Source organism: Sitophilus oryzae, unplaced genomic scaffold, assembly GCF_002938485.1.
Source record: "Sitophilus oryzae breed Bouriz unplaced genomic scaffold, Soryzae_2.0 scaffold_302_pilon_pilon, whole genome shotgun sequence".
In the NCBI taxonomy this organism is placed as follows: Eukaryota; Metazoa; Arthropoda; class Insecta; order Coleoptera; family Curculionidae; genus Sitophilus; species Sitophilus oryzae.
The window spans coordinates 728772-756029 of NW_022146866.1; the positions used below are offsets into that span (position 1 = coordinate 728772).

Consider the following 27258-nt stretch of genomic DNA (forward strand, 5'->3'; position numbering starts at 1 on the left):
GATGTTGAAATATAAATACATTAATCTTTCACCTTTAGGTGTGTAATTTATTTGAAAAATGTGTATTGTAAAAATATGTCTAAAGAGATATATTTTTTTAAAGGATTTTTAAAGGAAGTTTATTGCAGTACAAAGTTACCTTGTAAAATTTTCATTGCAACGGAGATTTTTCGTTTATTAATAAAAATTGAATCGTATGGTTTGTTTCAACATAAGATAGTACCTTATGTTAGAATCTAGTAGTTTTGTGAGATTTTCTCTTATTATATGAATTTTTGAAATATCGACCAATGTCTCTTTTATAAAAAGCGATTGCCATACATTATTAACATCTACAGATGCATGAGCAATCCATTTATTTTTATTAGATTATATTAAAAAAAACCACTTTTATTTTTCTTTTAGAGGCTATCGCTTCTTTCATCATAATTGTGTCCTGTGTCCCACGAATGCTGACAAATCTTAGATTTGTGAAAATCGTCCTTTCTTAAATAATCTTTAGTTTCGAACATTTAAGGGTCTAGATGTTTCACCAATATAAAATTTATCACATTCACATGGTATTTTGTATATTAGATTTCTTGTTTGTTTGGTTTAGTGTGTGTTAAAATGGATCTAAGTGTATTTTGTGTTTTGAAGCATGTTCGTATATTACCTTGTATATGTGTTAAGAAATTTATTTATCTTGTTATTTCTCTTTAAATTTTGTTACTTTACTACTTCCTTTTACTCACTTGACAAAAAAACGAGATGGTATGATGGTATGATCGAAAAAAAACGGATTTTAGTTGGCTTGGAAATAAAGATCGATGACATTCTCCATATAATTTTACATATAAAATGACAACGATCTTCATTTCATGCCATCGCTTACGTCGTTTTTTTTCGATCATATTGTACATTGGTATAAAAAATAAATCAGGATTGATTGACATATTCAATTATTAGTTGTGGTCTCCTTCTGTTTCACCGGAAATTACTATAATTTTTGATTTTTACTCAATATTCTTTAACTTTATATCATCAAAATTGACATTTTGAATAGAATGACATATAATTTGTAAACTTTTGACATTTTCGCTTAAAAATCGTATTTTAAATTTCAATCTTTAGCTTAAAACTATTAACTTTTAATCCAGAATTTTTCGAAAAATAGATTTAATCATTAAATGTTTTTCCTGTCTCTCTAAATGCATAACAACATGACATGACCAGATTGAACGTACGGGGTCTAGAGAACAACAATACCGCCGACGCCCTCCGGGAAGCCATCAAAGTATCACTTCAATCTCAATATTGGAAGCTAAACAAGGCTGGACACAATTAAGGGATGCGATTCATAAAACCAGCGAAGCAGTACTGGGAAAGTCGAACAAAAAGAAACAACCAGACTGGTTTAACGAAAATCAACCGCATATACAGGCTTTGTTGGAACAAAAGCATAGAGCACATCAAGCAGTCACTGCAAATCCACATAATCCAAGACTGGACCAACTTTAAAGCAGCCAACAACACGCTTCGAAGAGAACTGCGTCAAGTAAAGGATAAAAGTAAATTCTTCGAGGCTGTAAAAGAAATATACGGTCCAACTAAGAAGGTAAACTGCCCAATCATGGCACAAAATGGTGAACTTCTAAAAGAGGAAGAACAAATCAGAAATCGCTGGAAAGAACATTACAGCCATATCCTTAACCAAGAAAAGAACCCCAATATGGAAGCACTAAACACAATACCTCAGTATAACAGCCTCGATATATTAGATATCCCAATAACAGAACAGGAAATAAAGAACTCCATAAAACAGCTTATAAACAACAAATCAGCTGGCTGTGACGCGATTCCGGCGGAAATCTATAAGTGTGCAAGTAAAGAACTTATTGGTCATCTTAAGGCTCTCTTCGATGTCGTATGGGAAAGCGAAGAGGTACCTCAGGACTTTTGCAACGCGAATATAGTGAATATATTTAAGAACAAAGGAAGTGTATCAGACTGCGGAAATTATTGGGAAATTTCGCTATTGGCTATAGGCGGAAAAATTCTAGCAAAAATAATGTCAAACCGCCTGCACCCATATACATATAGAAAAAATCCTTCCAGAATCGCAAACGGGTTTTCGTACCAACCGCGGCACCGTCGATTCCATATTCTCCATTCGTCAACTACAGGAAAAAGTAAAAGAGCAGCAGTCTAAACTTTATGTTGCATTTATTGACCTAACAAAAGCCTAAAACCTATAAACCTAACAAAAGGCAAAAATACGAAAAAAAATTATTTTTATTTTTTTTTATTATTTATTATTTTAACATCACGTATCAACATCACGTATCGGGCTTTTCAGTCACAGAAAAGCTCATGAAAGAAAACGCCTTGCGTGACCATCTTCTTTATGTATGTCGCATACTCGTCAGCGAGTAACGGCTGTATGTATGTATGTATTTTCTGTCTCTTCGTGGCCGGTTAAAAGGTGCACAAATCGTATTATGTATCATAACTCATCTTATTCAAATGGAACGAGGGTGGTTCATTAGCATATTTAAAAAAAATACGTATAGTTTGGTACAACATACTTGGTATTTCGAGTAAAATTGTCGTTAAGAATACAGTCAGTGCGTTCTAGATTGAAATTTTAAATATTATTTTTTAAGCGTAAATATCAAATGTTGACATATGGTATGTCATTCTATTTGGAATGTCATTTTCTATCAAATAAAGTAAAAAAATACCGAGGATGCCATTTAAAATTCAAAAGTTATAGGTAGTCATATTCGGCGAAATAGGAAATGACAGAAACTATATTTGATACCAAATAAACTTTTAGTTACGTAATGGAGGGCGTGATTTTTAAATTTGTTGTTACCAATCATGGGCATATTCGGCGCCGGGCTAACTGGAATTTAAATTGCCTGCTGGGGATTTAGGTGGCAGTTCTGCTGTAAAAAATGTGAAGTTGCCATATTTAATTATTTATTTCCTGACATTGTCATTCGTTTTGACACTTTAGTTTTGTATTACGAGTTTTGGGATTAAATAAATAGTGTTGTGATACTTTAAGCTTAAATATGTTTACTAGCTGATCTTGCAGTCGAACATTGTTCTTTTTAGAACCTATTTTAGTGCGAAGTGTACAAGATAGCTTAATAGCCATAAAAAAACTCATCGCAACTTTATTAGAATATTTTGAACGGGAAAGCGGTAGTAATGGTCCTTAAGAATATGGGTTTTGTTGATGTAAATAATAAATAAATAATAAATTTAATTTCTCCTTTAGGTATCTACACGTACCTGTTAGAACTGACTACCGTAGACAACAAAGCACCGAATTTCGCCTTTAAGGCCACCATGGGTATGTTTGCCGGCATTTGTGGTGCTTTTGTAGGTACTCCCGCGGAAGTGGCGTTGATTAGGATGACGTCAGATGGGCGTTTGCCACCAGAACAAAGAAGGAACTATAATAACGTGATTGACGCCTTGATACGAATAATGAGAGAGGAAGGAATACGGACGTGGTTCAAGGGAGCTGTACCAACTATGGGCAGAGCAATGGTACGAATGTGCAGTCTAGGGTGTCCGTTATTTCCCAAGTTGATTTTTTTTTTGTTGCCGCCCTCTGAAATTTTAGTTTTGGCTCTAAAAAAATTATCCAACCTGAACAAGCTCTTAATTTTTAATTTAAACCGTGCCCGAATCATGATACTTGTCCCATTTAAATAACATGGGATTTTCGAACCTTTTGTATTTATTTTTTTTATCTCTAAAGCAAATGAACCTACAACTTCGACGAATACATATTCTAATACAACATTTTACGCTCTATAAAAAAGGTCCCTTTGGTTTTTTTCCATAAAAATATTCATTTAAAAGTTATTCGCTGTAAAAATTATTGCACACTGAAAGGCAATGAAACAATAACCTTAAATTATAGTTTTGGTCTTAGACAAGGGAAGAGAGGGGACAGCTAACACGCATATTCTCCAGTGAAAAGTTTTTCAGGCCAAAATTTGATCGGCGGTCATACTTTGGTGACAAGATTTCGAGGTGACACCAAGCGAATTTTTATGTTTTTTTGTGAATACTGTTTTGTTTTAAATTTATAAACTCTGTTGTTTAGTATTGTGAGATGTTCAGCGTATGGCTGCAAAGGCCGAAGCGAGAAAAAAGTAGCTGGAATTACATTTCACAGGTAAATATCGATACACAGCTTTTGTTATGTAGTCATAAAATGTACATCTTTTCATCATAGTAGTAAAAATATGTAAAATGCTTTTAATATGTCTTGTACCACATCCAAAGCAAACTATTTTTATTAATTCCAAGTAGTATTTTCAATATCCTATATTATAATTAATGTTTGAAACTATAAATAATGCTACTCAGACTGGATTCCTCCAATGGCGTATGGAATTATAATCAGAGAAATACAATTTCTGCAATAAACGTTTTTTTATATAGTATTTTACATGTAAAAAAATGTATAAAGTATTGTTATCAAATATGTAAACTATAAAAAAACATGAAAAATTTTGGTTATAAAAAATCTATATGTATAATGTATATAGTTGTAAAACTTAAATTTACCTGGCAAGATTTGCTAGGGGTGGACAAACTTGTGGTGGGCTACTTATTGTTACTATATTTTTTTAAATATCCTGTGAAAAAATTTGCTAATTTAGGTGTATAATAATCATTTCAGTGAGTAATTAATAAAAATTTAAAAATAAATAAATAAAATAACACAAAGCTTCTAGAATTGTTTATTTTTTTTACGGAAAATTAGGATATTCTTATGATTGAAGGTAACAAATATTAAAAATTACATTATTCATCGAATCCGTAGGCGAGTGTGAAGGGAATTGGCTAGATTCATTATTATACGTAGGATCGAAAAAAAACGGCGTCCAATTGGCTTGTAAATGACTGTCGATGACATTCCTCTCAGTCTTTTTTCGATGTCATTTTATATAGTTTTTATGTCATTTTATATGTAGAATTATATGGGGAATGTCATCGATCGTCATTTCCAAACAAACATGATGCCGTTGTTTTTCGATCATACGGTATATATGTATTTATGTCGCACCCACTTAGTGTAATTGTCCGTTTCATGAAATGGATATCCACTTCGCAAACTGAAACCAACCAGTTCGCGAACCTAACCTAACCTAACCATTTCGCGAAGTGGATATCCATTTCACGAAACGGACAATTACACTAAGCGTGTTCGACATATACACGTTTAAAACAGATATATTTACATTATTTTTATTTAATTATATATTATACACACGTTAATAAATAAATAATTGTCTTGACGATCAGTTCACTGTGACTGTTAAATAAATTTTGCATTATCGACTTAGATATTCTAATATTATAAAGGTGAGACTCTAAAATACAAAATTGTATATGCATTACTCAAAAATAAACGATGTATTAGTTAACGTTTTAATAAATATTTTTTACCGTCTAGGTACAAGCTAATTTCTGATGCTACGCCATTGGAGAATTTCAAGTGGTGACAAGTGGCTTCACTTTCAGCTGCCTTGTTACCTGTGCTCTCTCTTTCCTTGTCTAAGGTTTTGGTCAATTGATCATAGATGGCGCAATATTAGTTTTCCATATTAAAGTTGGTAAAAAATTTTGTTTTATTGAAAAAAGTGTGGCTCTAGATCCTTTTTTAGTTAAAATCAAAAGGCGCAATTAGAATTTGCAGTGAATAGGAGAAAAATTTGATTATAAACTATGTGCACAACTTTGACCGCGAATAACTTTTAAAGGAATGTTTTTATGGAAAAAATCAAAAAGACCTTTTTTGTAGAGCGTGAAATTTGTATTAGAATATGTCTTTGTCGAAGCTAGTAGGTTCACACATTTTTTTGCTTTGGAGATAAAAAATTAAAATGCAAAAGGTCAGAAAATCCCATATCTAAAATCTAAAAAAAAAAAAACAACACCAACTATTGAAAGAAGAATATACAGAACTTTATACACATACAAACATATATTAACAGACTTACAACGAACATTATTAACACCCCATTACAGTAAACCACCTCATTTATACGGTTTACCTAAAATACACAAACAGGGTATACCTTTTAGACCTATAGTCAGTAGTATAAATTCTCCATGCCATCCGTTGGCAAAATTTTTACTAGACATACTAAATCCGATTGCAAATAACACCGATTCATACATTAAAAACACACCACACTTTATAGAAAAAATTTCAAAAATTAATATAACACCTAACAGTTTAATGGTTAGTTTTGACGTTGTTAGTCTTTTCACTAACGTGCCGGTAGATAAATCACTTAAAAAAATTAGGGATAGATTAGAACAAGATACACATTTAATAGATAGACAAAATTAAACATAGATAGTATTTTGGAATTGTTGACACTTTGTGTTAAAACTACTTATTTCCAATTAAATAATGAATTTTTTCAACAAGATTTCGGTATGGCAATGAGATCACCTCTCTCTCCTTAAGTAATATTTTTATGGAAGATTTTGAAAATAATACAATAAATAGTTTTTCAAAAAAACCTGTAATATGGCTGCGTTATGTTGATGATATTTTTGCAATATGGCAACATAACGTTTCTGAAATAGATATTTTTTTGGAATATATAAATTCTCGCGAACCTACCATAAAATTTACTTTAGAAGTAGAGAGAGGTGATCGTTTACCATTTCTTGATGTTTTAGTGTCAAAATTTCAAAATAAACTAATTTTAGATGTTTACAGAAACCCCACAAACACAGATAGATACTTAAATTTCACATCTAATCACAGTATAAGTGTAAAAAAAGGTGTTATAAAAAGTTTATATGATAGAGCAAAAATAATATGTACAGATGACATTTCACTAAACAAAGTTATAAACCACATAAAAAATACATTAATAAAAAACGATTATCCACCATATTGTCGCGACCCCGTTTTAGAGGGTTGCGGCTAGGGACGTTTTAGGTATCGAAGATCATTAAAACAATCAATATATATAAAAACAAAATATAAATTTATTAAAGAATTAAATACATTAATTTAGGTAGGAGAAATGTCAAGCAGAATACCTTTTGACCAATAAAATATACTTAGAGAAAATATATAAAAAATATAAACTTACTTTACTGTCATTATGATACTTGGAGAACTCAACTCAACTGAACAGCATGACTTCTTCATTCGTTCTCCCCGAGAGCCCCTGACTCTTCCCTGATTTACTTTTTTAATTATTCTCCCATATTGATATTTACAACAATAAGAATTAAACAAAGTTCACCTTCAGATCTTAGGATGACGTCAACTTGTTCTAGTTTAATTTTCATTGTGCAAATATTGCGTTTATAGAAATATACTTTATTTAATATACTGGGTGATTTATTTTAATGATAAATACTTAAATTCTTGCTCTTGACATTTCCCCCGGTCCTGAAAAAGCTGGTCCCCAGCGTTAAATATAAAGAAAATATAGATATTAAAATAAATTACCTGTGAATATAATAATAATGCAATAAATAAATGAAAATTGTGTTGTGTTATTTTATACATATAAAGTAATAAAACTTAATACTCATAAAATAGACTAATATAGAATAATATTTCTTAGAGGCAATGTAATATAGTGATATAAAACAATGAAAATAATATTTAGTGGGATTGTAACTTGAAACATTAATTAAATTAATTTCTCGTACTCTTTAACCCTTTACATTAATAAAAACAATCTTGATACCACTTTGTACTGTTGGGAGCAAATTTTCTGCTGGGATCTTCCAATGAACTTTCTTGGGGTGCTTCTATCAGCTAAGCAATGCACACACCAGCTTCTACCCTTGCCTATAATCCATGTGTTCCTAGTTGCATGGGTTTTTCTGTTTTCATTTCCATGCATTATTTAAATATCATATGCGCTGAAGGTCAATGGCGCGAGAACGACGACTTTTAAATTTGCAGAATCAGCATACTGTCCATTTGCTTCTTGTTTACTATGACATTTCTTTGTTTATCATTCGTTTAATTCTGACAATAAACGTTCTATCCAATATTTTCATTCTGGAGTTGTTTAATATCTGACCATTTCTGACATCATGTGGATGCTGGATGGTAGTCGGGAGTTACGTACATGTCTTTCTAGTGTCTATAAGTGTATCCTGGTTACTTATATAGGGATTTAAACAAAGGGCGCCTCCACCACATGTCGCGACCCCGTTTTAGAGGGTTGCGGCTAGGGACGTTTTAGGTATCGAAGATCATTAAAACAATCAATATATATAAAAACAAAATATAAATTTATTAAAGAATTAAATACATTAATTTAGGTAGGAGAAATGTCAAGCAGAATACCTTTTGACCAATAAAATATACTTAGAGAAAATATATAAAAAATATAAACTTACTTTACTGTCATTATGATACTTGGAGAACTCAACTCAACTGAACAGCATGACTTCTTCATTCGTTCTCCCCGAGAGCCCCCGACTCTTCCCTGATTTACTTTTTAATTATTCTCCCATATTGATATTTACAACAATAAGAATTAAACAAAGTTCACCTTCAGATCTTAGGATGACGTCAACTTGTTCTAGTTTAATTTTCATTGTGCAAATATTACGTTTATAGAAATATACTTTATTTAATATACTGGGTGATTTATTTTAATGATAAATACTTAAATTCTTGCTCTTGACAATATTTTATTGACAAAACATTAAACGAGAAATACAAACCCCAAATCATAGACACAAAGATAACAATACACAATATAATATACAACTTACAATTCCATACATACGAGGCGTTTCGGAAAAAATAAGGATAGGAAAACAATATAACATACAAACATCTTTCAAAACACAAAATACACTTAGATCAATTTTATCACATACTAAACCAATGGATACAGAACAACAAACAAAAAATGTAATATACCAAATACCCTGTGAATGCGATAAATTTTACATTGGTGAAACATCTAGACCCTTAAATGTTAGAATTAAAGAACATAAAGATTATTTAAGAAAGGGAGATTTTCACAAATCTAAGATTTGTCAGCATTCATGGGACACAGGGCACAGAATAAATTTTAATAACGCCAAAATTATAATGAAAGAAGCGATAGCCTCTAAAAGAAAAATAAAAGAGGCTTTTTTAATCCAATCTAATAAAAATAAATGTATTGCTCATGCATCTGTAGATGTTAGTAATGTATGGCAATCGCTTCTATGATTTTAAAGAACATTACATAAATAAACATAACATACGTAAAATTTAAAAATAATCATACAGAAAGTTTGGGCTTTTTGGTTTTACCTTATTAAGTAATTATCAGGTAGTAATTGTTAATTTTGAAGTTTCACTTAATATAATGTCATTTTAACAGAACGTGAACGATTTCTTGTAGACGTATCTGTTTTAAAAAGTAAAGTGTTCTCGAATAGTTCAATTTAAATATTTTAAATAGTTTTTTCTTGATTCTTTATATTTTTTTTGCTTCCGACGACGGAAAGAGGAAACTTTCTGAAACGTTAAGCATTTTTTTCTTTGTTAGGCAAATTTTTATTACTGTAAACACAACTTCTGACAAGCAGCGTCCGTTTAGGTTTAACGCAGAAGTGTTTACAAAAAATAACTATTTCATTTTGTAGATTTTCTTGCAGTGCAGTGGCGAAAAACCCATAAGGATTTTTTTGGATAGATGAATCCGCCACATAGGTATAGACATTTTTTAGAAAATCCCATGTTATTTAAATGGGAAAAGTATCATGATTCCGACTTCCGTCACGGTTTAAATTAAATTAAAAATTAAGAGCTTGTTTACGTTGAATACCACTGATTGTAGAAAGATTAAAAAAGAATAGAACGTTTTCAGGCACACAAATTTATTTCCAAAAAAATATTTTTTCGCGAATTTTAAACTATACAGGGTGGCGCACCTCATTCGCCTCGGTTGATTATAGGAAAACGGAAAGATTTAGAAACAAAATATTTTATAGGTATATGTGGAAAGATAATGTGCATAATTTAAAATTATTTTGAAATATACAGGTTGTGTCAGAACTAAGATCCATACGAAGGTTATATTTTTTCTTATGGAACACCCGGTATTTTATTTAATTTTTGGATTCTTGGACATAAAATAAGATATTTATTATAAGGGTTTAATATGTTTAAAAGCTTTGGTTTTTGAGATATTTAAAGATACTTAAATATGCATGCTATAATAAAAAAGAATTAATTCTTGTGCTGACTTTCAAGCTAGAGAAATAAACTTTACTAAAAAATATGATTGCTTCCTTGAATGTATACAGGGGTATCAAAAATTGCTGGTCAATTTCAAATATTTATTTTACATAAAAACTTGGTTATTTCAAGTACAACACTATGTATTTTTTTTGAATAAGTCGAAGTAAATCTGCTTGAAATGCTCTTTCAAAATATATTAGGATTTCCTATACTTATCTGGCTCAGATTTTGAATAAAAAGCGATTTTTCAATAAAATTGTAATAAAGATGGCTGGTGTCGCCATGGCAATTTTCTAGTGACACTTAGTAGCTATTTTTAAAATCATAATTAGTTTATGGACTGTATTTAAATTTATAAAAGGTTATTTTTATTTAATTTCCCTACAATAAGGTTAATTAGTAAGTATTTATTATTTTATCAAGAAAAATGAAGCAGTATCTGCTGGCGGAAGGAATGGATATGTTACTAGTGATTTTATTTTGTGAGGACAATTGCTTGTTGGCCTGAAGGGTTTTTGCTCAAAGATATCCAAATAGGAATTTTTTTGACAGGCGTTCCTTTGAAAAACTACTTTTCCTATTTCGCAGAGCTGATAGTGTGGTATATGTAAAACCTATTAGACAGAAACCTGTCCTTGGAAGTGAAGAAAATGAATTTGCCTTGATTGGCTCTTTTATAGAAAATCCAATATATCTACCAGTCATCGTAATATAAATCAAAAAACTACTTCTTTATTTTTTCTTGATAAAATAATAAATAATTACTTATTAAACTGTTGTAGGTAAATTAAATAAAAAAAATTTAGTTATAAATTTAAATAAAGTCCATGAACTAATGTCGAATTTGAAAATAGCTACTAACTGTCACTAGCAAATTGCCATGGCGACACCAGCCATCTTGATTGCCATTTTATTGAAAAATCGCTTTTTATTCAAAATCTGAGCCAGATAGGTATAGGAAACCCTAATATATTTTGAAAGAGCATTTAAATCTGCTTCGACCTATTTTAAAAAATACATTAGTAATATATAATATTTATAATTATTTTTGTATATATAATAATATATACTTGTGTATTTGAAATAACGAAGTTTTTATGTAAAATAAATATTTAAAATTGACCAGCAATTTTTGATACCCCTGTATACATTTAAGGAAGCAATACAATTTTTTAGTAAAGTTTATTTCTCTGGCTTCAAAGTCAGTACAAGAATTAACTCTGAAAAGTAATGTACAGGGTGTTAACAAACTTTTTCATTATAGCATGCATATTTAAATATCTCAAAAACCAAAGCATTTAAACATATTAAACCCTTATAATAAATGTCTTATTTTACGCCCAAGAATCCAAAAATGAAATAAAATACCGGGTGTTCCATAAGAAAAAAATTAACTTTGGTATGGATCTTAGTTCTGACACATCCTGTACATTTGAAAATAATTTTAAATTATGCACATTGCCTCACTACATATACCCATAAAATTTTTTGTTTCTACATCTTTCCGTTTTCGTAAAATCAACCGAGGCGAATGAGGTGCGCCACCCTGTAGGTATACAATATGGTTCCCGTTTGTTTTTGTTTCTCTGGTAATATAATTTCGATTTCATTTTTGATGAAGTTTATTATTATTAACTTTGATTAACGTGATATTTTTTGCTGAAAACCCGTTTTATAAAAATGGAACCCTTTTTAGTAGCTCAAGGATCGTTGATATATGCTATAAACTACTCGTTATTTTAACATGCTAAAATGGAACTGATGCATGCCTAATATTGACATTGTTAGAAATATTATGCATTAGCTATTTTTCCTTCCCTGTATAAGCGTAACAAGCCTTTTTACTATTATTTTCTTGCAAACAGCAGTAAAATCGTAGTTTGCGGCTCAATGTCGGCAAAAATATATTTACCGAGTAAATATAGCCGTGCTATTTCACCTGATATTCCTCCTAATATTCGAGTTTTACGATTTTGTGCTGTCACATATTGGTTCTTTTCTTCATTTATGTTACGGGAATCATTCTTTTATTCTATTAGGAAGGGCATAAAGTATAAAAACATGTTTTATTGATTGGAAAAACATAAAATATATGTAGGTGTGAATAGTGATATTATTTTAATGTAATTTCTGTATAAAGTTTTTTGTTTACAAATAAACAGAGGGTGATTCTTGGTGAGCGACGTTTTTGAAGGATAGATATTTATGTAGAACCGGTGATTTTTTTATAATTTAGATTCTAATATAAACGCCTAAGGACTAGTTTTGTGACTAGCTAGATCGTTCATTTTTTTAATAAACTGCAGCACTATGGGTTCAAGGGAACATCTCTCGAATGGTTTAAGTCGTATCTGAGCAACAGAAGTCAACTTGTGAGGGTGGATACCACGTTGTCTTCTAGCACGCCAATAGAATGTGGAGTACCTCAAGGCTCAGTACTAGGTCCTATTTTGTTTCTTCTTTTTATTAACGACATTGTTAACATAAACATCAGTGGTAAAATATGTGTTTTTGCGGACGACACAAGTTTCACTTGGGGCAACAAGGACGTCACGGCACTTCATAGGATTATATCAAATGACTTAATTACCATTAAATCTTGGTGCGGTACGAACCTCCTGAGTCTCAACATTTTTAAAACTAAAGCTTTGTCGTATACAAACTCGCTGCAGCGTTTTGTACTTAACAATACCACCATTAACGTCGTAAAAGCTGTAAAATTCTTAGGGCTTGTTGTAGACAATTCTCTGAAATGGCCGAAATGGGACATGCATATCGACGCTTTGTCGAAAAAATTAAGCTCTGCCTGTTTTGCATTAACATCTGTTTCTAAGGAGCTTAACTTGTCAGTCGATAGAACTGTTTATTATGCACTTTTTGAGTCGCATCTCAGATATGCCCTTCCATTCTGGGGTACGTGTTGTGCGACTCAATTTGACCGCATTTTCAAGCTCCAGAAGAGAGCGGAAGTCATTGCCAGGACTTTTTTAAAAAATTAAAAATATTAACTATTCCTTCCTTATTTATATTTGAATCCGTTTGCCTAATACGTAAGCATGTATCAGCTTCTCAAGAAAGGCCATCTCACACTTATCCACTCAGGAACGCGGAGCATGATCTTTATCTACCTACTCCACTGCACAGAGTTAGTTAAAAGTTCAATACTATACAACTCGAAAAAAATGCACATTCACCTGCCATTTGAAATCAAATCCATAACATTATTTTCTTCATTTCGCAAAGCATTAAAATATTATTTACTAGACAAGGCTTTCTTCGCCGTAAATGACTTATATTTTGATAATCGACTTTGATCTTGTAAACACTCTCGTCTAATATTTGCTATTAGTATATTTACTATAAACTTACTAAATATTTTTGAATCTTATTTTTATTTTTTTATTCTTTGATATTGTAAACATTTATAAATGTTTATTTTAAGTAAAACTGACAATGTAATTTGTATACTTGTTTTGTATTCTCTCTTGTTTGTTTACTTTATTTTTGTCTACAAATTTTAAAATTTTTTGACAATAAAGGCATTTATTTATTTTCCATTACCTTATATACCTTGGTGGGCTTGCACCTACAGTAGGAGGACTTTATTTTCTTTGCCGAATTTGCTCAGCTTTTTTTTTGCAAGTCCTAAAAATGAAAACGTGTTTCTGTGGTTATACAGGGTGAGTTTCCTACGATGTTCTCTATGGGTATCTCGGAAACTACTGGAGATAGAGAGTCGGTTAAATGGGGAAAGAATTGCAGTTTTGTGGAGTCATAAACATGCGCCTTTCAGATTATTGAAAAAATTCGTGGCTTACTAGATATTTTGAAAAAAAAAAAATTCTGGCTATTTTAAAAATTGTCCGTAATTTCATTACAATCTATTTTAGACAAAAAGTTTTCAGATAAAAGTTGTAGATAATCACATCCTTAATGAGATTGTGTCCCCGTATTTTTCTAAAGCTTGTAATTTTTGACATATGACACAAACATATGTTTTTTTAAATGAAAACCGTAGTTGGCCATGACTTCATAAAAAGTGCCATTTTTTAAGCTTTTTAGCCATATAAGCTATAATAGGTTTCTTTCGAAAAATTACTGAGTTATAGCCAATTCTCATAATTTTTAAACAATTTCACTTAGTTAGCCATGGGAACAAGTTCAATCGTCTTTGCTCTCAGAAATATGAAACTGCCACATCTAAACTTAGTAAATTAAAATAAACAAAAATAGTAAATATGAATTTTTCAAATAAAGAAAAGTTTGTTTCAGGAGAAAAGAGTAGGATTATTGGTTCAACTTTTCTTGGACATACATTTTCGAGGATACGTTGACCGGTGAACGTTACTTACGTTTTTTTAGAAAAGACAACATGACTTTCATTATGACACTTATAATGAAAGAAATGTTAAAACTTATTTATATCATAATTATGCAAACTGAGGGATAGGAAGAGGTGGACCAATTGCATGGGCTTCCTCGATCACCTGACCTATCCATTTTAGATTTTTTAGACGATATGGTTAACAATAAGAGTTACAAAAGAACTTATGAACTAAGAGAGGCAGTCGAAGAGGTGGCACGGGAGAAGTTTATTAAAGTCGACCGGCCGTAGTCAACCGTTCTGTGGGAAAAGCTTGTAATTTATTTTTAAAAAGATGCATTTTATGTACTCAAAACAATGGCGGTTTTTTTGAACATTTGTTAAAGTAACTTATGTAGTGATATTAGTTTTTTAAGTTTCAGTTTGTGTAATGTAAATTGTAAAGAACCGTTTAATAAATTATTCTGTCTTTTTATAAGTTATAAATCAAAACCGAATAAGAATGCCAACCTATGCCAACTAAGTGAAATTAGCCCAGAAAAATAAGAATTGGCTATATTTCGAAATTTTTCGCAAAAAAAAACATATTATATCTTATATCGCTGAAAAGCTTAAAAAATGGCGCTTTTTATGAAGTCATGGCCAACTATAGTTTCCATTTAAAAAAAACATATGTTTGTGTCATATATCAAAAATGATAGGCTTTAGAAAAAATCAGAGAACTCAAACTCATTAGGGATGTGATTATCTGCAACTTTTATCTGAAAACTTTTTGTCTAAAATAGATTATAATGGAATTATGGACCATTTTTAAAATAGCCGAAATTTGTTCTTTTTAAATTTCTAGTAGGCCATGAACTTTTTCAAAAATCTGAAAGGCGCATATTTATGACCGCATAAAACTGCAATTCTTTCCCCATTTAACCGACTCTCTATCTCCAGTAGTTTCCGAGATACCCATAGAGAACATCGTAGGAAACTCACCCTGTATAAGTTCGTTTTCATCAGTTTTCATTCTTTGATAGATTGTTATTGATAACAGTTTAATTACCGTTATATTTTTTGCTGTTTTAAAATGTTAAAAAAGCACAAAATTTATTTGTTTCAATGCTACGGAAAGGGCGATAATAGTTATCGGAAAATGTGATATTACAAGAGCATAAAAATACGATTTAAAATAAAAATTAATAATAATAATCTATCAAAGAATAAAATCGAAATTATATTATTTTCCTCTTGAAAAGACAAACTGGGGACATACAGTAGATTGGAGAGAATCAGCCATATACTTAACTATTTGTAAATATAACTGTTAACAATATAATTGACTAAAATAAAAGCTGAAAAAATACCAAACGAGAGACGTTAAATTTTTGCAAAAACGTTAAGTTGTTCAGATGATTTAATAATCAATAAATATAATGGAACTACAATAAAAAGATATATGTGTTTTAGGTCGTTAACGCAGCCCAATTAGCCACTTATTCCCAGTCGAAGCAACAGTTGTTAGCCATGAAATTTCAAGATGGTATATTTCTTCACTTTATGGCTTCGATGATATCAGGTAATATAAACTTATTTTAGTACCATAATTAAAATACGTCTTATGGTCTCGAAGTTTGTGTTAAAAAGAGTGAAGATTTCTTGATATGTTCACGCTGTATATCATTATATGCAGAGTTAGGACTAAACAAAACATTTTCCGATGCACGTCATCAGTCATATCGACATTGGACACTAAAGTCTATAAACCTGACTAAATGAAATTTTAGGAAAAATGTTTAAATTTGTTGTATAATTTAAGGTACCGAACAGCTCTTCATTTTACTTTAGAGAGCGTTATTTTATTTAGATTAAAGCTGCAAAAATTAGTTTAAACCGAATTTTATATCGCTATGTTGGCCACATTGTGCCGTTTTCAGCAAGGTTGTCGTTTATTATTTGACAATTATCCTAATGTCAGTCATTATTTTGTATAATATCGTGTTGTTGAATTTTTGTGAGTAATTCTCGTTTTTTTGTCTATTTTCATAGTATTTTTTTCAAAAAAAAATGTACTTTAAAAGCACAAACAGTTCTTTTAAGACCTAAATTTTCGAATTTTTGTATTGCATTTCATGAAATTATGTGTTGAAAATATGCCGAAGCATTTAAACAGTCCAAGTAAAGAACTTGTAGCTTCCCTGATAAACTATTTTGAACGAGGGAGAAGTAAGTTTGATTGAAAGCACATTATACCACTTTCAAAGTTATTTCTACGTTAGTTTTTATTAAATTCTGTGATTATTAGTTTGTGCATTAATACCATCCTCTTACTTGTTATTACCACTTATGGCGTTGTATGAAGTACATCAATAAATAACCCCATAATAACGCTTAGAATAATCTTCATAATGGACTAGTTTTTGCCAATATGTAATACGTGCTGGCAACTGTTACTCTTGGGTCGGTATTTACATGTGTGGAAGTAAATCGCATAGGGATCTTATTAAGTCGGAGTGAGAGAATTGCGACGGAGTGCTGTTGCGGCGTTGCCGGTACGCCTTCCCTATCGAGTAAAGTAAAATCACGGTCGCAAACCGCTTATTTTTAAAATACTTATTTCTCGAGAAGATAACTAGATAAAATCATTAGAAATGTTTCTGAGCATCTGAACTGGAATTATAAGGACATCTTTAGGGTGTCATTTTTTTATAATGAGAAAACTCAACTTTTTAACACATTACACGCCATAGCTCAAGAAGCACTTTAGATATTGAAACTTTTTTTTATATTGAAGATAGGATTTTTTACAATATGTTTACATAAGAAAAATTCGATAAAGTTGATTTTTTCCATTCAAAAATTGTAAACAACCCATCCATTTACTTTTAGAGCATAGCAATTTTCAGCAATCGTGTAATTTTTATATTGATAAAGATTTTCACTTACTGTCTACGAAGAAAATACAGCAGAAATATTAAGAAAGTTATTTATTATTATATTAAGAAACAGATTTTGAGATATCGATTTTTGAATTCAGAGTTCTAATAGCCCGACCACTGTCGAAAACCAACTCAATTCCAGTTATTTTTACCAAAAATGCAAGTGTTTCTTGCTTGCACTTAAAAATTTTCAAGCGATAGGGAAAGTTACAACAACTCGTTAATAAATAAACAAATAAAGTATTACGAGACGTAATTAAATCATGCAGCTGAACGCATGATGTACACCTTTCCCTAGAACTTAAGTACTGACAGAGGTACTGATTGGGTCGGCCGGTCAACTGCGACAAATCTGCTATATCCCCTTCCACGTCTCTTAGCAATGTGCAGAGCACAGTTGCTCAATTTATTTCATACGTTTCGCTACGTGTTTACTGTTCTCTCTTTGTTCAGTACATTATAAACGCATTGTACTCTTCTTACATACGGAAATCTCGACCCAAAACTAACCTTTGCCAGCCCTTAGTATAGTAAGATAAGCTATAAAACAAATAAATCAATTAATTACTAAAATATTAGTTATTAAATTAAAAATAAATTTGTCACTTTTAAATTAAGATTCATTTCATAAACCGATCACAATCTGTCGCCATCGCTTGTCACTCAAAGTTGATCACGCGCATCGAAAATTGTTTTGCGATTACCATAGATTATTAGCGCATACTAGATTTTATGCGCCTACAAGCTTGATGTGCCAAGAAATATTTTTTTAAGTCAGCTTCGGATTTTTTTTCTCAAAATGTATGCGCGGTGACGTTTTTTGCAAGAAACAAAAATGTCGTAAATACTAGAAGAATTATGTTACAAAAAAAACAGTCATCGGGGGAGTCAGAATATATTTCTACCCAAATTTATGTAGGCGTGGGGGTAGTTTTCACCCTTCCAGTACTTTTTATGTCAATGTTAAAGCGCTTAGCAAAACATAGGCACCATAAATCTCATTCAAGTTGGTATAACGGTTCTTAAAATATCTTAAAAAATGTTTTTATTTTTTCAAAGTTTGATGCTCTCTAGCGGACAAACTAAGCACTTTTGTATAGAGGTAAATTGTGTCTAATATACATATTTATTTTGAATCCAAAAATACGCACTAGTTCTATGTCCACCGAATACTGGGACACCCTGTATAAATCCAATTTTAAACAAAAATATTTGTTGTACAGGGTGGCGCCTCTCATACGACAAACGAAAACGACAGTTTGTATTGAAATAAAATTTTGTGAGGATATGTAGGTTAATTCCGAGCACTTTTCTTTTTAAAAATATAGAGGGTTTTACAGGGTTTCCCCAAAAGAAGTTACATATCAAAGTTGTGTTTTTTGTAATGGAACCCTATATATTAATTCATTTTTGGATTCTGGGAGAAAATAAAGGTGAGTTTTATAAGGGAAGTATATGACTAAAATGTAAGGTTTTTGACATATTTAACATTTTCTAGAAATAAAGAATAATTTTTAAATTACAATAAAAGCTACCTAAATTGGAATTTACCCGGTATAGCCTACTATGTAGTTAAATTAACTATCGTACTTAAAATCAAATTAAAACTTGATCCAAAAAGTTATACAGGGTAAGACAAAATTAATATTGAACATTAGTCACCTTTTAAAGCATGTTACTCTTTTATTTTAAATGGAACACCCAGTATATTATTCCGATATTCAATGGAGAATTCATGCCTCTTGAAAATACTATTAAGGTTGCCTACCCCTCAAACAAAGATTTTCCTAGATATTTTCATATACATGATTTGATCTGAGTAGATCTTTATTATTTGATAAAACCTAGGTGGCTGTGATATGGCCTGACGTTACTTCAACATAGCTGTCAAATTAGTCCAACTTTAACAACTAGTTATCATTTTGTGTGAGTTAAAACAAAAAAATTCTCAGAAATTTGCTGAAAATGCAAACTTATCGTACATCAGAGAGAATTGATATGATTCTATTAGTTATTTTTTTGTTTCTATTTGTTATTAGTTATATCAATTAATATAATACTTAAATGCTCCTGATTTTAGCTAGTCTGGTTTTTTATGGGGATATGTTAAAGACAGTGTTTACAAAACTCGACCAACTGTTGTCGGCAATATGAGAGAAATTATTATAGCTGTTTTTCGAGGTACAACTACACATATGCCTTTTAAAATAAAAAGATCCTTTTGAAGAGACAATCATTTTATGCAGTTAACAGGAAAAGAAGGATTTTGAGCATTTGAACATTTTTCATCTAGCTAATTTTTGTTACATAATTATAGGTTTATATCTAGTTTTAATTCTGTAATAATTAAAATATGTTTTAACCGTGTATCTTTTTATTACCGTTGAGTATTTTACTCTACAATTTTTAATTTTTGTTAAATTAACAAAAGGTATATCCACAGTATATCACACAGCCACCCTAGATTTTTTCAAATAATAAAGATCTACTGATGTAAAATCATAAAAATTAAAATATCTAGGAAAATCTTTGTCTGAGGGGTAGGCAACCTTAATAATATTTTGAAGATATATAAATTCCCCATTGAAAACCGGAAAAATATACTGGGTGTTCTATTTAAAATAAAGGAGTAACTTGCTTTTAAAAGTGACTAATGTTCCATATTAATTTTGTCTCACCCTGTATAACTTTTCGAGTCAAATTTCAATTTGGTTTAACATACAATGGTTACTGTAATTAAATATCAGGCTATACAAGGTCAACTAAAATTTATGTAGCTGTTATCGAAATTTAAAATTTACTCTTCATTTTCACAAAATGTGAAATATGTTAAAATCCTTAGTTTTTAGGTATATGTTTCTTTAATAAAACTCACCTTTATTTTTTTCCTAGAATCCGAAAATCAATTAATATATAGGGTGTTGTTCCATTGGAAAAAACACAACTTTGATGTGTAACTTTTTTTGGGAACACCCTGTATAATTCTATATATTTTTATAATATGCTTTCACTTAACCTACATAAGCTGCCAACATTTTATTTCGATATAAACTACCGTTTTCCTTGGAGCTTCCGCGGCGTATGAGAGGCGCTACCCTGTATAAATTTGCATTTTATTAATTATTGTCTTTAATTTTAACATTTTAAACAAAGCCATACGAAGACAATGTCAGCTGAAGGAGATATTTCATTTCATTAAAATTTATATTTTCCGCTTTAGGTTTAATGACTACAATAGCTAGTATGCCGGTAGACATCGTAAAAACCCGAATTCAGAACAGCAAAACAACGGATGGCTCCAAACCACCAGGATTAGTGCAAGTAATGGGCCTTATAATAAAGGACGAAGGTATTTTCGCCTTGTGGAAGGGTTTTTTGCCCTACTATTTTCGTCTAGGACCCCATACAGTGTTGACATTTGTATTTTTGGAACAGCTGAACAGCGCTTACCGAAGACTTTCCGCAGATTAAAAATATTATTTCGTCGATAATAGTTATGCCAAAACCATAAAAAATGTAAAATATTGTTAAGGTCAAACGTGAAAGAAGATAAAAATAGAAAAAATATTTTATGAGTTCATAAAAGAGTTTTATTTTATTCCGTTCTTTTCTAGAAAATAAGCAGTAATTTAAGGCATTCCTGAAAAGTTTTCCAATTCATTTTATTTATCTGAGGCTGTTTTACATTCTACTATAACTTTTCTCGTTTATTAAAAGTAAAATGATCTTTCCGTAAATTAAGTCTTCCAAAAAACCTTTCAAAAGATTTTCCAATTTTAGAATAAAATTCTTCTTTTGTATTCTTACGTTTACTATTTAAAGTTCTTTAAAATTTATTCCCGTTATGATCATGAAAGTTTTGATCCGACTGAAACTTTTTCCAATGAAATATGTATACCGGATGCGTCACAAAAGTCGCTCACTCCTGTAACTTTTTTATTTTTTCAGATAAAAAAAAAACGGGATTTGGTATGTTAGTATATGACATATAAGATTGATTGACGTATTCAATTCTTTTCGGACACTGTTTCACCGGAAATGACTACAACTTTTGATTTTCAATGGCACCCTCGGTATTTTTTTACTTTATTCATTAGAAAATGACATCTGGCCAATTTGAAAATTATTTTCAAATTGGTCAGAGTGACTTTTTCTTTTTTTTTGTTAATGTCGACATTTAACCGGACATCGGACTTTAACCCTAACATATATATACTTTGCAATAAATACCGTAATCTTAAATCATACGGGGTGTTCAAAATTCTACACCAAACTTTCTAAAATATAAAATATTTTTTCTTTCTTTTTTAAATGGAAAAATAATATACAGGGTTATTATTATTTTACTAGATGAAAAGTTAAAAAATGAACATTTCATGTATTTAATGGTTTCGCAGATACACGCAGTATTATTTCATATGGCTCTTTCAACGGTAAAATAAGAGAGAGAAATCATTGAGTGGCTTTGATAAAAATTTACTGTGGAAAATGCCATATGAAATATAAAACCTTCGCGGTTTTATATTCTATATATAGTTATATATTCTTCGAAACCGTTGAAAATTTTGAAATTCTCTAAATACCAAAAAGTACATTTTTTAATTCTACATCTATTGAAAAATAATATACAGGAAAATATTTCGTGTTCAATTTAGAAAAACGAAGAAAAATTATTTTATATTTTAGAAAGTTTGGCGTAGAATTTTGAACATCCTGTATGATTTACAATTACCATATCGTCAATGAAACGTGATAACCTGCTAACTCCATTTTTTACGTTAATAAGTTTTTTTATACCATTAGAAAGAGAAAAATACTCTACAAGTAGGGAAAGCAAATACATTTTTTCCCATTAAAGAAAATTTACTATTTTAACTCAATAATATTTGCTAACTCCAAGTGATCTGAAATAGCCACCGAAATGCTGCTATCTCCGTAATTTCCGTTACGATCACGCTAAAGCAAATACACAGATTCTTACTCGTATGTTTCTTTAGTACAATACGTCGATCCAGGGTCGCACTAGGCCAAAGGGGCCTGGGTGGTAATGTAAAGAGGGACCCGTGTGGATTTTTTTGCGTATTTTTTCGCCTTACGTTTTGGTCAATTTTTCTCTATTATTTATAGGGTGAGTCTTAAAAAGTGCAAATATTTTTAGTGGTAGTATATTTTGACCCAAGAAACACGATTATTAGTTTTTTTGCGCGAAATTTTTTTTTTAAAAATTTGGAATTAAAAAAAAAATTGGAAATTTTTTTAATTTTTAGTTTAAAAACATACTTTGTTTGTAATATGGCAACATAGATAGTAGATTAAATTTACAAGAAAAAAAATCCAATGATTCTCAAAATTATAGCAAAAAATTGAAAATTTTAAAAGTGAAATAACTCGGTTTTTTGGATTTATTTGAAAAAAACGTAAAGAGAAAGTATTATGTTTCTTGTATCGAGGTTTACCAGCCCTGAAAATATTACACTTATTTAAGACTCACCCTGTATAGAAATCAGGGAACTACCCTAATGCAAGGTAAACCAATGCAATGCAAATGGGTGCCTTCCTAATAGTTATATACAGGGTCCTTCAATAGTGAGTCGGGCATCTGTAGCTCCTAGAATAAAAAACTTAAGAATTTTGTTTTAAGTGCGAACCTAAAGTATGTGCCCGGATGTATTTCAAGAAAATATTTTAACTTCTATAGGGTGGCTCAAAAAAGTGTGAGTGGACCTTGATGATTTTTTTTTAATGGAACACCCTGTATATTATTGCATTTTTAGCTTCCTTTCAGATCACTTTACATAATCTTAAGATATGAATAAATATATTTTGATAGTGTCAGAGATATTAAAAAATAAATCAAAAATATATATTTTTCAGCCCTTCTTAAAAAAATTATTAAAAATACAAGAACTGTCCTGAAATCAAAACTATATTAGGTATTTACTTTAGATGGTCTGTACTTACTTTGCTATAAATATGAAAATCGTAAATTATACAGAATGTTCAAAATTCTGCGCCAAACTTTCTATAATATAAAATAATTTTTCCTCGTTTTTTTAAATGGAACACCCTGTATATTATTTTTTCAATAGACGGAGAATTAAAAAATGAACATTTTTTGTATTTAGAGTATTTCAAAATTTTTAACGGTTTCGCAGATATTTGCGGTTTTATATTTCATATGGAATTTTCCACAGTAAATTTTTATCAAAGCCACCCAATGATTTTTCTCTCGTATTTTACCATTGAAAGCGCCATATGAAATAATACTGCGCGTATCTGCGAAACCGTTCAAAATTTTGAAATACTCTAAATACAAAAAAATGTTCATTTTTTAACTCTCCATCTAATAAAAAAATAATATACAGGGTGTTCCGTTTAAAATAACAAAGAAAAATTATTTTATATTTTAGAAAGTTTGGCGTAGAATATTGAACATCCTGTATGATATACGATTATCATATTTATAACATACTAAGAACAGACTATCTAAAGTAAATACCTAATATAGTTTTGATTTCAGAACAGTTCTTGTATTTTTAATATTTTTTTTAAGAAGGGCTGAATAATACATATTTTTTATTTATTTTTTAATATCTCTGAAACTATCGAAATATATTTATTCTTATCTTAGGGTTATGTAAAGTGATCTGAAAGGAAGCCAAAAATGCAATTATATACAGGGTGTTCCATTTAAAAAAAATCATCCAGGTCCACTCACACTTTTTTGAGCCACCCTATAGAAGTTAAAATATTTTCCTGAAATACATCCTGGTATATACTTTAGGTTTGCACTTAAACAAAATTCTCAAGTTTTTTATTCTAGGAGCTACAGATGCCTGACGCACTATTGCCGGACCCTGTATATAATATGGCCAATCCGACCATGCTTCGATCCGTTCTGTAAATACGGGGTATCCGTAAAGGGTAAGGGGAAAAACGAAATTTTCTATATACGAGCAATTCATCAGCGCGCTATAAATAGTTTAAATAACAGTACTTACATGTACAAGAATTTCCATAATACCTAATCAGTTTTATTTTTTTCAACGTTTTTCCACGTAAATGATACATAATTTTTATAAAAATTAAAAAAATAAGGAGAGAAGTAATAAAAATTTAATAGAATCACGCACTGTTTTCCAAGCTCGGTCTACTACCGTTGTATAAAATTTAGGATAAGCATGGAAGGATTCTGCCATATATACTAAGAATTATAAGTTTAATTTTGAAATTATTTTCATATTCATTAAGTCCAAAATACTGTTTTTCTTCAGTTCTTTAAAAATGCATTAAAAATTTATTCGTTTTTGGACTTGTAGGTTTTGCTTCTAGACCGACGATATTATAAATATATGATTATGAATATCATATTTTTTAAATTTAATTGATTATTTCAAAATTTCAAACAATAAAGGTTGCTATCTCCAGAAGTATATTTTTATTTCTTATTTCTGCAAGACGAATAGCTGCTATCTCCCTATTGTGTCTGAAAAAAATTATGTAACACCAAATATTGAGTTTTATTCTTCACAAGCAAATAAAGTTCTTATTTCTTTATCATATTAACGCATGAAAATACTTCCTACAGGTGTACATATTTTTTTGTACCGTTTTTATGCTCTCTTGTAAAATTAGGAATAATGGAGTTAGCAGTTTATCACATTTCACCGACGATATGCATATTCATAGCAAATAAAAGTAAGTGCAGACCATCTAAAGTAAATACCTAATATAGTTCTGATTTCAGGACAGTTGTTACCCCGCCAACGAAAATATATGACAGTTGTTGAATAGCTTTTAAATTCAGAATTAGTTGTTTTTATTATTTCTTGCTTGTATACAGGGTGATCCGAAAACTTTGGTTGCATGTTCTGTATAAATTGCGGTTCGGTTCGGTATATATTGCGTAGTTTCGGAGATACAGGACGTAGAAGTTTAATTTTTATTTCAAATAATTTCTGAAGTAATGTCAATATTTGGATGAAAATTGGTGTCTGGGATTTTTTTGACATGAGAAATTTGATTTTGATGTTAATATGACTCCCATTTGTAGGGGGCGCCACCTACATGTGTTTTAACTGTTTGAAGGGTAATCATTTTTTGTCCGTACCTGTATAAAACTACTGAGTGAAAAAATATACATTACCGTAAATTTTTACGTAAAAAATGTTTCTTGGTAAAAATCGCTACAAGTAACCGTTCTCAAGATATTTAGAATGCAAATAATCAGTACATGTCATTATTGACAAAAAATAAACATGTTGGGTAGATAGTTATTTGACTGAAATAACAAATTTGGAAATTTTTTTATTTTTTAGATTAATCATAAACTTTTTTTCGAAAAAATGATGATAAAACAATTTCTGTTGAACAACTTCGGACACAAAATCCTTTCAAATTTACGATTTCCAAAAAACTCCCAGACAAAAAATTTCATCCAAATATTGACGTTATTTCAGAAATTATTTGTAAAAAATCGAAATTAAAATGAAACTTCTACACCCTGAATCTTCAAAACTAAGCATCTTAGGACATACATTTATACGAACGTTTTTACTTATTTTTATCTGCAGAATATGCAGCGGAAGTTTCCGGAATACAGTTCGGACTCTATAAATATTAATAAATAATCTAAATTCAATAAACTTTAGAAGTTGACATTCCTCATAGTCTAAGAGCTAGCAATGTTTTCAAGAAAGTATTTTAAGACGTCTGGCTCTTTGATATATCTTTTACTATGCTCTCTGGAACAGCATGCGGTCCGTCTGGCTGCCGATACCCGTTGCGTTCACTACTGCGCATCGAAAGAAGATCCTATATTTTTTATTAATTTAGTCCTATCAATTCTAGTATTGAATATAAATCGAACATGTCTCCATAGCGCAGTGCATAGAGTTTCCGACCACGAACCGATGATTCAGAGTTCGAATCCGGGTGAGGTCAAATACTTTTTTATTTTATTTTCGTTTATATTCTGATAGTAAAGTATTAAATAATTCTGGTAATTAAAAAAAACAAATATTTAATACCTACTTTACTATCAGAATATAAACGAAAATAAAATAAAAAAGTCTTTGCCCTGACCCGGATTCGAATTCTGAATCATCGGTTCGTGGTCGGAAACACTACGCACTGCGCTATGGAGACATATTCGATTAATATTCAATACTAGAATTTAAAGGACTAATAAAAATATAGGATCTTCTTTCAATGCGCAGTAGAGAACGCAACGTTTACCGGCAGCCAGACGGGCCGCATGCTGTTCTAGAGAGCATAGTAAAAGATATATAAAAGAGCCAGACGTTTTAAAATACTTGTTTATCCGACGTTGCTAGCTCTCGTACTATCAGTTTTATATCACATTTCCATCATATTTTTATGATACTTTGTCAGAAAAATCGAAATAAAAATGAAACTTCTACACCCTGTATCTCCAAAACTAAGCAACTTAGGACACACATTTATACGAACATTTTTACTTATTTTTATCTGCATAATATGCTGCCGAAGTTTCCGGAATACAGTTCGGACCACCCTGTATAATCTGAGAAATCGTAAATTCTCTCTTGAGTCCTCTATAAATATTAATAAATAATCTAACTAAATTCAATAAACTTTGGAAGTTGACATTCCTCAGTTTTATATCACATTTTCAGCATATTTTTACGATATTTTGTCAGCCTTTTACAAAAAACATGCCCGAAAAAATCTTTATATTATCCGGGAGAAACAAGGAATTTTGACAATCCACCCGGAATGCC

The 27258-nt window shown here is 30.5% G+C and overlaps 2 protein-coding genes across 2 annotated transcripts in view; one reads left to right on the forward strand and one right to left on the reverse strand.

The window, feature by feature from the left end:
* The window catches only part of LOC115884568 (mitochondrial 2-oxoglutarate/malate carrier protein-like), a 33703-nt gene extending 12628 nt beyond the window's left edge, over positions 1 to 21075 (forward strand). The window contains exons 3-5 of the mRNA XM_030903188.1: positions 3269 to 3543; positions 16029 to 16137; positions 20718 to 21075. Of these exons, the coding sequence (XP_030759048.1) occupies positions 3269 to 3543; positions 16029 to 16137; positions 20718 to 20968 (635 nt within the window). The 3' untranslated portion in view covers positions 20969 to 21075. The remainder of the gene's footprint in view (positions 1 to 3268; positions 3544 to 16028; positions 16138 to 20717) is intronic.
* LOC115884569 overlaps positions 1 to 27258 on the reverse strand; it is a 158740-nt gene that overhangs the window by 126429 nt on the left and 5053 nt on the right. The gene's annotated exons all lie outside the window — the stretch shown is intronic.